Source organism: Megalops cyprinoides, chromosome 14 (genome assembly GCF_013368585.1).
Source record: "Megalops cyprinoides isolate fMegCyp1 chromosome 14, fMegCyp1.pri, whole genome shotgun sequence".
Lineage (NCBI taxonomy): Eukaryota > Metazoa > Chordata > Actinopteri > Elopiformes > Megalopidae > Megalops > Megalops cyprinoides.
This window is the reverse complement of record NC_050596.1, coordinates 4,762,577-4,776,351: the sequence shown is the minus strand read 5'-3', so window position 1 is coordinate 4,776,351 and position 13,775 is coordinate 4,762,577. Positions and strand designations below refer to the sequence as shown.

The 13,775-nt window shown below is 41.6% G+C and overlaps 1 protein-coding gene across 2 annotated transcripts in view; it reads left to right on the top strand.

Annotated features, from left to right (window-relative positions):
- The window catches only part of LOC118789013 (interleukin-1 receptor accessory protein-like 1), a 319,783-nt gene that overhangs the window by 143,961 nt on the left and 162,047 nt on the right, over nt 1–13,775 (top strand). For both annotated transcript variants that reach the window (XM_036545289.1, XM_036545288.1), the window contains exon 4: nt 13,254–13,440. In XM_036545289.1, coding sequence (XP_036401182.1) covers nt 13,254–13,440 — 187 coding nt within the window. The remainder of the gene's footprint in view (nt 1–13,253; nt 13,441–13,775) is intronic.

Sequence of the window (13,775 nt, the reverse complement as noted above, 5' to 3'; positions counted from 1 at the left end):
TGTGCACGTGTGAGGACACAGCTCCATTAAAAGCCAGGTAACCTGTGACTGGTTCTCCTGCCTTGATGTTCCATTTGACACCTCCCCCCAGCACTGTTACCATCACTGCACCAAAGCCTGCACTCTCCCAGTGCTCCCGTAACACAGCATCTCACATCCTGTCAGAAAACACTTGATGTATCTTTACTTCACAAGATGTTTCTGATGCTCTGGGAGTAAGGCACGGAACAGAAGAATACCGCAGAAGGTGCAATGTGTGGGTTTCTGTATATGGTGCTGCTTATTTTAGCCATACACTATGTACTGTACTTGGAATTGTAGTAAGGACTAAATACGCACTTGCAGTTATAGTGTATCCTCCCTGGACACTCAAGCCTTTATATAATGTTTCTTCTCTGATTGCAGTACTGTAGAGATATGCATTTCTTTTTCCTGAAGTTTATATTATCCAAATTGTCTTCTTGTATTTTATGTAATTAAGAGCTTCCAAGCTGTTGCTTGAAAGTCACTGATTTAATCAAGCACTGATTTGAGTGCATAATCCATTTGAGCACATAGATTTGCCTTGTAGAAAACACATTAGGTTCTCTCTTTCACACACTAGACATATAGACATACACACACAGACATACACACAGTTCTCTGACTGTCTGCTGCTATTGTTTAACATTACAGTGAACTCAATGGGAGAGCGACACAGAGAAAGCAGTTTGCCATGAATTATGAAATCAGTCTGCTACTTGAACTTATTAGGGAACGTTACTTCTACAAAAGCTGATGATGAAGTACTTCGTTAGAGCAATGAGAGCAATCCCTCTTTACCTGAAGGAGCAGCAGGCTCTCTCTCCTCAGCAGCGATTCATTTGGCGAGGGGGTTTGTTGGGGGGATCGGCTAATCCCTAAAGGGAATAATATGCTGTTGCACGCGTCATTACAGCGACAGGTGGTCCTCTCTGCTGGGCCATTGGCCATGTCGCTCAGCGTGGAATTTGGTCGCGCGTTAAGGATACAGGAAGACTTAGTAAAATTGCAAGCACTCCACCACTACAGCAGCCATGACAGTCTCTGACTGTAAGCCTCTATAAACTGGAGTTTGGCCAATCTTCCACGGGATGAGGACAAGGTCTCTGTCCCTGGATTCATGGCAGAGTGCGTGGCTTGTGTGATGTCAGCTTCTTGACGATGCTGGTGTCAAGACTGTTTTGAGGGCGCAAGGAAGGCAGAAAGAGCTCATAAAACAATATGATTATATGACATTTTCTTAGCACTCTCAGTACAAAAATGCCATAATCTCTCCAAAAAAGAGATGCTGTCATCACCATCGCAAAATATGTGCAATCGATAACCTCCCCTCAAGGTGCCGGCCATCCAGTTACATACATTGCTGCAAGTAGAAGGTTCTGCTGCTTCTGAGGTAAATGTCAGCATTTTTCCAGATGCTATAACATTATGGTAATAATCGCTGTGTTGCGATTATGCGCCAGCCACACTCTATTTCAGCCTCTGAATAATTCAACGGCAGCGTTTAACCTTAAGCACGCTTTTTCCCAGCAGTTAAATTCAGTGCGTTTTTTTTTTTTTTTGTTCATACATGTAAATGAAGTCATGTGTGAATCTCCTGAAAATATATTTATTTATATAAAAGTCCCTTGCAGGCCTGTGTCACAGAGAGCAGCTCTGTGCCATCAGAGCGGAGCTCAGCCCACACAGAGTGAGACCGCACGCTGAGCTCTCCCCCAGTCAAGCAGATATCCCCTCCGCGAGGCCGCCGGTCGGGTCCCTCCCCTCTCATCCTGTCTGGATTGCTCTTGATTAATTCAGAGCCCGCTCTCAGGGGCTGCTGGGATATTATAGGTCTGTGTCCCCTGGCGAGTCCGGTTCATCAGAAATCCCATACTGCCATATCACCACTCACAGACACACCTGCTCTGGTCCACTCGGCTGCTTCCAGGGAGAAATTACTTTAAATGTCACTTCTGACTCATTGCTGCACTGGAATTGCATACCTTCTACACAAACACTAGACATACTGTATATATTTTTTAACGATTTTATTTTATTTAATTAAAATTTATTATAATAAAATTTTTGTGACAAAATACTGGTCACTAACAACAACAACAACAACATAATAATAATAATAATAATAATAATAGCATACTGTATGCTGGATGTAAATATAATGTTAAGTGTACTCACATCTTGTATACCACTCTGAATAAGAATGCCTGTTGAATGTCAAAAATATAAATGTAACCTTGATTCTACTCATATTCTGTACATCACTCTGAATAAAAGCATGTCAAAATGTAATAAGCAACAAAATGTAATATAATGTGATAAGTACTATCCACATGCAGGCATATGCAGTTACAGAGCATACAATTTGGTAGCGCTTAAGGGAACAGTGGCCCAGTGAGCAATCAAAACTGATGTCCGTAAGTTGAAAGCCCATTCTCTTGAACATTCCCCACACTGTCACCCCATATGAAGTACCAGCTGCACACTGTAATTCACAATAACGGCTAGGCTGAAAAATCTCAATATGACGCTGATGCCATTTTGTCACATATTTTAGGACCCTGTCCCCCCTCTCTGTAAATATTGCACTGAATAAGGATGTGTACTATTTTTTTCTCACCCAAACCTTTCTAGAAGTAGTTTGAATGAGAGATACCATGAGAAAAGTTTCAATCCATCTCTCATGGAGACATGTAGCAGTTTCTGTCTGAGATGTGAGTGCTGTTTTATTCTGGCTCTTCTGCGGGTGTGAATGAGAAATGGCAGTCTTTCTTAGCATCCCTTACACAGTGCACTGAAGATGTACGTCACACCATCTCATCCATCAGGCTAGGCCGATTCCACAGAGACGCACGTCCTGACTGCACCGACATGACACTGGATATATACAAATTGGCATCATTGCGACCGCAAAAAAAAAAACAGGAGAGGGGAAGAGATTTTGGGAAACTTTTTTTTGTGTCTCCTGAAAGTGGGTCGGTCAAAACCCCACAGCATTCCAAAGGAAGGAAACAGTGGAACGGGGGCAGGATGGTAAATGGTTTGTTCGGCAAAACATGTGGAAGTGCAGGAGGAAGAAGTGCTGAGATGGGCAGGGGAACTGAACATCTGTATTAGCCCTAATCAGCAGAAAGTAGGAAGCATCTTGTAATATAGCCACTAAGATCTTGACCAGTGTCTTTCAATGGAGAGAAGACAAAGGAGTGTATAGGGGACAATTATCTGTGTATATAGCGGTGCGATATGAAATTAATTAGTTTTAAGATGCCTAACAGTTAAAACTTGGTGGTGTGTATTATCTAGTTAGAGAAGTTAAAGAGAAGGAATTCTGAAGTCACAAAATCAAGCATACCATATAAAGGCAGAGGAGTATATGCCTAGTGCAAGAGGTCTGCAGTGCCCCTGGCGTGAGGGTGTGCGGGGCTTGCCGAGAGCGCGGAGGAGGTGTGAAGGACAGGTGTTCCAGCCAGTGCTCCAGGTGTACTGCCACAACAGCGAGGCACGCCTGCCGCTGGTTGCCTGCTGCCCAGTGAAGTGGAACAGTGGTGTGTTCCTGTCGCTGCCCGCGTCCGAGCCCTCGGTAGTGCAACATCACAGCCAGAAACAGCTGTGACTGAATGTCACAGGCAAGAAGAAAAATGAGCTTAGCCCCCCCCCCCCCAACTCCCACCCGTTCACATACATACACTCACACACTCAGGAAAGCACAATGATATTTTCTTTGTCATATGCTAGCCAATACAAAACCTCAGGGGTATAGATTTCTCTTACCTGGTTTACAGAGGAAATATTTCATTTGTAGTAGGTGTACGTTTGACAAAAACGACTCCCTTTTAAGCCTAATCATACCCCTTTTCCATTGATACATCAGTGCTGAGCCGGGCCATGCCAAAATATAGCTGGGCTTGGCTGACAAGGCACAGAAGTTTTGCCATTGTTGTGTTGGGAAAGTTCAGTGTTACATTAATTTGAATAGGAGGAGAAATATCACAAGTAACAGAAAAACATGTTAGTTAATTGAGAAATAGTTACCTATATTTTGTAATAATCCTTGTCAGACAGCTATTCATTGTTACAGTTGTCACACACCTGTTTTGCTACAGAGGACAATCTGTATTAAGTAACAGAGGGCATTAATAAACATTTGACAGATAATAAATATGTTATAGGATGAACTGTACGTGTGTGCAGTCTTTCTGTAGTTCAGAATACCTACACTTTACAAAATAAATAGGAAGACTTCCTGTTGCTTTTGCTCCTTCTTGACTTCTTTGGAGCTGACACAATGTCATTGCACAGCCCACTAACCCATACCTGGCTTTGGAGTGAAGATGACACAATTTGCTTTCGTTCAGCTGGAAGTAAAGAGATGACAGAGAATCACACTGAACTGGAACTGGTAGAGAATTAAGCGCCCGGACCTTGAGCTCAATTGTCTGATTTGGCATCATCTGACCCTTCGCTCCCCACACACACATGCAGAACTTCAAGCTCCTCCAAGCAGGGCCCAACTGAGCATGCTCAGAGATGACATCAGATGAGAGAATCTGATAGCGGGGTTTATCTCCCAGACAAAATGTCAGAATCCAACTGCTCAGGAAAATCAAATTGGGCTCGTCTCTTCCATACCTCCATCCACAGAATAAAAAACCGTCATGATCCTAACGCAATTCTGCAGCTGTCACTCAGGTGATAAGAGAGACTTGAGCCAGAGTTTCAAAAAAGAAGAAAAGAAAAAAGAAGAAGGAAAGTTCTTATAACTTATAACTCTACTCTTGGATGTCTCTTTGGTGTAGCATACAGCTGTAATCCAAAGAGCTTTCACTGGAATATGACTGAGCTCTTGTTGGTGTTTATATAAGAGTTAATAGAAAACGTCCATCAGTAAAATGCATGTCATGATTTTATGAGAGGATTAACAATGGATATAATGCTAAGGAACAGAGGAAGGCATGGCTGTCTTGTAGAAGATTATGACCTGGATCAGTGATCCCCTTAATGAGCACCCAGATTCTGAATTGCTGTGTAAGTGAAGACATGGAGGATGGATGGTGGAGAGCTTCATTTTCTGTAGTATATGGGCAGAAATTGGTGAGGAAGTATCACCCTAACTCTTTTTGCATATATATTCATTGGTCAAGTGGGTAGGTAAGTGCGTGTGCATGTATATTTGTGTCTTGCAGCAAAATCTTGTACAATTGTTATGATTTTCACACACTGCTATTTTTTAGTCTGTCTTCATTCTTATCACATTCATGCTATGCGTTATTTTGTCTGAGGTGCATGGTAGCAGCCCAAAAAGATGGAATGAGAGAGACAGGCAGAGAGACGGCGAGAGAGAGGGAGGGAGGGAGTAAACGGTGATGGCAGCAGTTTTTAACGGATCCTAAGTGGGGGATGTTTTGCCTGCCATCAGGTCTGGGCGTGAGCCGTTAATCACCTGGCCTCGCGCTCTGACAGGTGAGTTATGACTCAGGCACAGGTAGGCCTCCACTCTGCCCACCGCACGTCTTGACCTTCGTTGGTGTTATAAATAATGTACTCATCAGCAAAGACTGATGGAGGTTAATCTGCATCCGCGCTTCGGTGCCCGGGGGGGGGGGGGGGACTGATGCGGATGTTTGAAACCTGACGTGAGGATCCGTGGATCTGACCTGGCCATGGATTGTGCCATCCGGCAGCTGAAGGCGTGTTGCACAGTCCACGGTGGATGTTGCTGACTCAGGCAGTCGTCTCTCTGGGCACCTGATGTAGCTGCTAAAACATGTTGAAGTTGAAGGTTATCCTCTGGGGTGTGGAAATCACAGTACTCATGGACTAGCTCTGCTCAGGATAAATGGACAGATAAATAGGAGTTGTCACTTTGCTTAAAATGTGCTTAAACAATTTTTCAGACAAAATCAAGTAAAATAATTTAAAAAATTAACAAAATCAACTTGCACAGTCTGGCTCCATGACAATTTTACTTACTATTGTTTTCATACCTCACAATGAATGAACTAGAGATGGGAGAAGAGGCTATCATGTGGAGAGAACTCAGCTGTAGGGTTATGTGTGAAGTTACTCTTCACTCTTCTGTAACAGCAGAGCTGTTAATTAGGGAATGACAAATCATTTACCCAGTTTCTCAAGGGAAGGAGTAATCTAAGGGAATCCTGGGACTTCTCATATGGCTTTGGAAGTACCAGATGCTGTGAGAGAGATGGTTTTTGGGAGCCACAGGGGACATGTGACAATGACATGTGGCATGCAGTGCATTTAGAGTTAATGCAATCACATGGTGGCTTACAGAGCTGAAAGTCTTTGTAAACTAAGTACAGAAGTATTATTATTATCACTATTATTATTAGCAGTAGTAGTATTTTAAAAGTACTATTTTAAAATTTGAGGAAATTTACATAATATTGCAAACGTTGTCTGGGTCCTGTTTCTTACACAATATAAACCCTCCAGTTGTTCCCAGCAGTAGCTGATATTGTAGGTGCATGAAATATGTATATATCTCCCAGAAAAGAAAGAAACATATTGTGATCAGCTTCAGCAGAACACAAGTGATGTGCCACAGACTTTTTACATAAGGTTTTTAGGTCAGCCAGTGTGAGAACCTGCCCAAGAGTGTTATTTTTTCTTTTCTTTTCTGACCTTCCAGGATTCACCTAGTTCTTTGAAATCATATCCTTCCTCCCAATCTTATTTCTTCTATGGATTTCTTTTGAGTCCCACATTAGTTGACCCGTGCCTTGAGAGACAATGCAGGTCACCTGAATCGGACGAAAATAGACAGCCTCTTTTGTCAGTGATTTAAGTGGCTGAGGAGCTGGCCTTGTCACCCGATGGTTGCCGATGGTCCCAAGCAGGGCAGTGCCGCTGTGCCTTTGAGCAGGGCATTTCGACTGTGTGCCCCCCAGTAAGTACTCAGCTCTGTAAAAGCACAATATCTGCATGTAAATAAAAAATAAACCATGGAAGTCACCTTGAATAGGCCTCTCTGCTGAGGTGTAGTGACTGTGTAATGGTTTGGGTCTCACAGGTTTTCAGTGTAGGTGATGGAATTCTATGATAACATTTGAATGGTTAGGATTTTTATATGTTTTTCAATTACCCAGGCTTCCTGTTCTGTTTCTTTATTTTTAAAGCTCATATGATTGTTGCAGCTTGAAGTGTGAATATGCCATGGAAATGGTCTGACCAAAATTTTCACTGAATACCCAGCATCACCTCCATATGCACTGACTTAAGTGTTCCCTGTACAGGCTAGCTGCATTAAAACACAGGTCACACTTCATACTAAGTAGCCATTCTCCTGTTATTATGCTGTACTTATGTGTGTGAGTAGTATGTTATGGCAGGTATTTTATTCTGTATAACCGCCTTTTCACAAGCATGCTACCTAAATTGTGCATTTATCATAAAGGGTTAAGGGTTGTGGTTGGGGTTGATTTGTGGTTAGAAGTAGGACTGGGGTAAGGTTGAGGGTTTGACTAAGAGTGAGGAGTGCAGTTCAGGTTGGAGTCAAGATTCCATAAAAACCTTTACACTTACAGCAGGGCACACATCTCTTATTCACATATGCTGTGTAAGTATGTGGTTGCTAAGCAATCCTGTACTCATAATGATAATAGCAAGTAAAGAATTGTGAATTTTATTTATTTTCTTACCACAGTGCATTTGAGGACATATCTGCTGAGATGATTGCAGGTGGTCAGGAGCAAATATGTGAGATAATGAAGGAATGTTCTTTCTGAGGGCTCAAGGAAAGCTTGTCTTTAAAAGAACACATCCTTGTGCAGGGCAAAGTAGAGAAGGAGAAATGCCTTCTAAATCCCATTCAGGCTAAGATTATCCACAGAAAAGTAAGATGTCTTCTCTGCTGCTCACTGTAGGATATACATTTACATTTACAAGCACTGCATGGCATATGAGCTTGGAAATCCAATGAAAAACAACATTTGTAATGCTGCTGCATGTACTTCATTGATTTTCTGTTACATGCTTTTGACATTTAGAAAGAAATACAGAAAATAATGATGTCCACCTACTTGTATGAACAATTATTGATATGGGGAATATTGTGGCTATTTAAAGGCACTTAACCATACTGAAGAGGGCTTCAAAATAAATAAATAGACACATCAGTGCACCATCACCAAACAGAATATGGAGAAAAGCTCATGAACACACAGGTGGAACAAAAGGAATATAGGAGAAACTGAGGCGAGAATATCCCTTTCATCCATGTTTCATTTTTATGTAAATGGGGTGGTTGGCTGTCTCCTCCATGTTTATATATACTACGTACAGTATGTCTTTTGTTAAAGGTTAGACAGTTGGTTTAGCGGTTAGGAGTGCAGACTGAGACGCGTCCATCTTCGGCGTAATCGCGAATTGTCTGCATGCAATGCAGGTGGGAAAGCGATGTGTTTGGTGTGAAATCATTACACGGATTTAGTGACGCGACCTTGGCGCGATTTGATGCATTGCGGTGCACGGCCGTCGGCTCCGGTATATGTTTAGCCCTCCGCCCGTTTGACAATCCTTCTTAATAAGAGCGTCTGGGTGCAGCAGCACATCTCCTGTAATGAGCGGATATTGTGTTCCAGCCCTCCAGCCTCACTCTGCAAACTGTCAAGTAAGGACTTTTTTCCCTTTTCAAATCCCTCCGTATGTGAGTTATGACATTGCCGTGATTTCGCAGCACACTTTCTCCCTCAGCTGAGTAAGACATATATCCTCGCAATGTCATTAATATTGTAGGACCGTCTTGACAATGGGTTGTCATTACCTCCTTCCTGTCTGAACCAAACTTGTGCCGAGCTTTGGAAAGTGTACCGTTCGACGTGAAAGTTCCGCGGCTGCCTCTGTGCTAATGGTCTTGCGTCTGAAGAACGTTTGCTTTGAGTTTCGAAGAAATTTAGCTTGAAGAATTTGAATAAGGTGCTGTCCATCCCTTGTGCATTCATGGTAAAAATAAGTACAACATCAAAGTTCTTCAACTGAAAGAATGTAATAATAAGAAGAATGACTATTATTATTATTATTATTATTATTAAATGAAAAAAATATGCAGGAGATGAGAAAGAAACCTTCAGACACAGTTGTGGTCCAGTCCATCAATTATTCCAAGGCCAGCTGACACAGTCCTCTGCTCCTGCAGGGCAACTGTATCAGTGGTGCCCAGAATATTTAACAGGCATAAGTCTCTGGGGACCTCATTTCTGCAGGTGTCCATCTGGTGGAAGTTGTCTCGGATAATATCCGTATCATGTCGCATTTGCATCACCAATTCAGGGAGCCGTCCACCTGACCGCCTGCTCTGCCTGTAAGCACGTGTTCAGTAACAGAGCTTCAAGCTGTCAATCTGCAAACTCGGACCACCGTAATTGTTATAATCCATGTCAAATTAGTTTATTTGTTTCACCTGTGTTGGGCAGAGTTGTATGACTGTGATGCAACCAGGAAAAAAAAAAATTAAGGACCTGCTGCCCGCTGGCTTTGCTGCTGGTTGTTTTTTTGTATTTCTCTACAGAGGACTTCTGAAGAAAAGTGCAACTGACTTCCTGAAGCTCTGAGTTGCCATGTCAGTCTTGTTAGTGACTCAGGAATAGGGAGCGGAGAGTGTTTTAATCCACCCCATTGATCATTCCTGCCTGCGTGTGCCCACTTCATGCTGAGTCCCACACAGTCCATGCCCCTGCCGACGCTGCCCATCTATTTTCACTGCCATCGTCCCACGCCCTCTTCAAAGACTTACACAACTATAGTTCAGCCCAAACTCTGACCTGCTGCCTGTCATAACTCATACACTGGCTTGACGTAGCCCTCCGTCAGTTTTGCCTTTTGAAATTAATCTGTACTTCTTTTTTACATTCAGCTAGTTTGGAGTGTGCAGAGGTATGCTAAGAGATGCTTAATTCCATGTCTGGTAATATGAAAGAAGATCATGATTATGCAGCAGAATTGCACATTGCTTCATTGCTTCTTAAAATCGATGACATCAGGGTCAACTGACCCAGTAATTTCCCCTATGTCAATACCTTTGCAGTAGTCCAGCTCTCAGTGGTAGAAATTCAAAAATGCAACAGAGAGGATGTATTAGGTGGAAAAAAATGCAAATTATTACAGATTTGGACAATTTTATGATTAGGACCATTACATGCATGTTTATGGAGAATTCATACTCAAGGGAAAAGGTGAGCATTTCAAAAGTAATGAAAAACTTCTTAATCCAGAAAATCATATGTGATTAAAACTAGATAGTGCTACTGCCAGCCAATACATGAACACTGTGACACCTATCTCTGATCTGCCCCCTGTGCAGTGTGTATCACTTTTGATACGCACACATAGAAACACGTATGTGACATGTCGATTTACTGGTAATCGTGCTGTCTCTCAGGCTTGTTATTAAGTGAACAAAAGTTCTTTCCAGCTACAAGTTTTATTTTAATTTTACTGTGTGTCCTGATATGTTGTATCTGTTTCAGTAGAAGAGTAGCATATTGGTTGCTTTGCATTGGCAGCTTCAATTAAACCAAGCTAGTCATAGTGGCAAGCAAACTAGCTATATAGCTATATATACACACACACACATATATATGTATACATATATATATATATATATATATATATATATATATATATATATATATATATATATATATATATATGTGGTGTGTGTCGGTGTGTTGTGTGTCGGTGGTTCTTTTTGTGTGGAGTAGGGAGAAGCTTGCTTATTTAGAATAACTTTAGTGTATGACCTTGTTTTGAAACCTAGAACTTAGTTTTTCATGTATATGCATGTGAAGAAATGGTCCAATTGTGGCCTGTAGTGCATTTTAAAGAGACAAGCGCTCAGACTTGTAATTGAACTGTATTTTTTTTCTGCCGCATTAGTTCAATTAAATCTCTCACATAATATCTAAAGAGAAAAGGTAATTCACTTTTTCAGTTTTACATATATATAAACACCACTGATCTGTAGATCTTAATTTTCTAACAGCCATTTAATCAATCTAATCTAAATTTACCTAACTTGATAATCCAATTTTGTGCATTTGAAAATGTGCAAATGCTGACACTGAATAATGTGGGCAACTGACTGATTCCATATTCATCCAACATGGACCAAACAGAGCAACTCTGGGATGGCCATACCAGCTGTGCACAGAGCTTCATGCTGCATATGGTTGGATATAACTGGCATATGATTGAATACGATTGGTGCATAATTTCCCAGAGCTCTTGTAACACTGATGCCACATCAAGCGCAAGCGTTCACTACCAGCAAATGGAGCACATGCAAGCTTTTGAACTTCATGGAAAACGTGTTGGATTTTGATGCTTCTCTTTATAGAATAAATACCATGTGTTATTGTATTTCTTTTAGCATAACCTGTGGAAATGCATATAAATGCAATGGTACATATAATGTAATATATACTGTTGAAATTTCAAGTATAAAATGATTTTTTTCTTTGTTTGAAACAATTTGCAGTTGCCTGGTTCATCTGCTCTGCTTCATTCTTCTTCATAGCTAAATGGATGAGCAAACACAATGGAACTCTTTGTGCATTCGCAATAGTCCAGACAACTGGCAGTGCATGTATAAGTGAGACATTATGTCTGGATGTGAGAGTGGATTGTTTGTCAGGGCTGTTCTCTTCATTGTTTCGTTCATGATTCAAGCGTTGTGTAATACACAGTGGGATTTATTTCATAACACTTTTAGTATTCCACTCAAAATATCTCTGAAAGGGCCCAAAACAGAAAAAGGTGCAAAAATGAGCCCTCCTGCGTTGAATTTTAGAGAGGAAAACAAAGTGAAATAGGGCCACCCCCACATTGATGATGTAATCTTTGCAACAGCTGTGAAACAAAGTTTGGGAAGCTGGACTCACGACCATAAGAAGCTTGGTTATAAATAACTGGTTTTGTACACTCAGTGTGAAATGACAGTTGTAAATCATTGTACTTCTCTCTGTATGAGAGCACATGCTCAGCAGATAAGTGTCATGCAATGTAGTGACGCTCTCAGTTCTCCTCAATGGACTGGTCATTTGACGTCCTCCACAGGGTGTTTGTATCTGTCAGCTTTGTGTGGTAGAGCCAGGATTGGAACCAGCATCTTCGTTACTGCCTGCTTGGATGTGACTTACTGCATCAGACCCACAATGTTGACTTGACAGTACTTCTGTGTGCACTAACATGTTGGAAGCACGATGTTAGTCTTCCCTCACATTAGTATTCAGGCCACAGTTTTGCAATAAGCTCAGTTACAGCTGTAATTGCATTCAGGGGCATGGTGAACCCACTGAACGCATGATTACTGCATTATTATTTATTTAAGTGAAAAACAAACCGCTTGCCCACACACTGCAAATGCTGAGATCCACAGCACCTGATGGACAAATTGATGGGGGCCACAAATCCTGTCCAGGTGCAACTGAGCCAGTTGTGTTAAATTTATCATTGATAATTTTTTTTTTTTTAATGTTAGGGATACTAGGGTTCACTAAGGGTGAGCAGGAGAGGGAGAGTGGGGGGGCTCTGCAGGGTCATGTTTACTCCTTTAGAGCATGCATTACCAGGCCAGGACCTGAGAGAGTGTTTATCCACATTGACTGGGTGGTCTCTTCTTGTAACATTATGGGAGAGATGTTCCTAATTAACCTGCAGACATTACAACTAAAAGCTTTTTATTGCCAACACCAGAGGCAGGGTTGAATTTTAATGGTGTTTTTATTGACAGGTTATCCTTGTCTTCTCATTTCTTTCATGAGCTGGTCAGCTAAGTCAGCATCACACTTATTGTATAGGAAGTAGGGAGATTCTCTGATATTTTAAGATAAAATAAATGCTGTCAGTATTTCTTTCCAGTGCTAAGTACTTCCATTACATATTGTATATAGTGTCTGGGTTATGTATATATGTGTCAGGGTTACAAAAGCAGTTTCAAACCAGAACACATAGCCATCTGGTTATAAATCCAGTGTCTAACATATTTTTCACACTGCTTACTCAAAATACATGTGCATCACTGTTTTTTTTTCACAAATATCAAGGGGTTTTCATGCTGTATATTTGGCATATTTAAATATTAACATATTTAAAGTCAACCACAGAGACTTGAAGAGACATTGCTATTTAGCAAGACCGAAGATAAACATAGAGAATTACAGAGAAGCTATACATAGAGACGCAATACTTAAAATGGTGGGTCTGTCTGTTTGCAGGAATTCCACATACTGCATGAAGGTGTCCATGTCTCTGACCGTGGCGGAGAATGACACAGACCTCTGCTACAACTCCAAAATGCGCTACTTTGAGAAGGCGGAGCTGAGCAAAAGCAAAGAGATCACATGTCCCGACATCGAGGACTACATGCAGCCGGGGAAGGAGCCAGGGATCGTGTGGTACAAGGTGAGACTGTCACCACAGTGCCAGGGTCCTGCGCCCTGAGAGACACCTGTCAACTGCTCAGGGTTCTTGTGATTTTTCCTGCATTTTACAGTCTGCAGTGTTCAGACTTCAGCTTTGGAATAACCCTTTTTCTCTCCCTTAAATCATTTCTGCATTTTCCCAGAATCAGCCCTCACCCACCACTGTCGTTTTGCACTTCTGCACGTTTGTGTTGGATTTATGTTCACATTTTGTTCATGCGTCGCATTTTTCTTGAAAAGCATTGAGCTCTTCAGCAAACATCACATGGCAACATGAGCTGGTGCTGTAATTTTTAAGCAGCATTCAGGTCATTC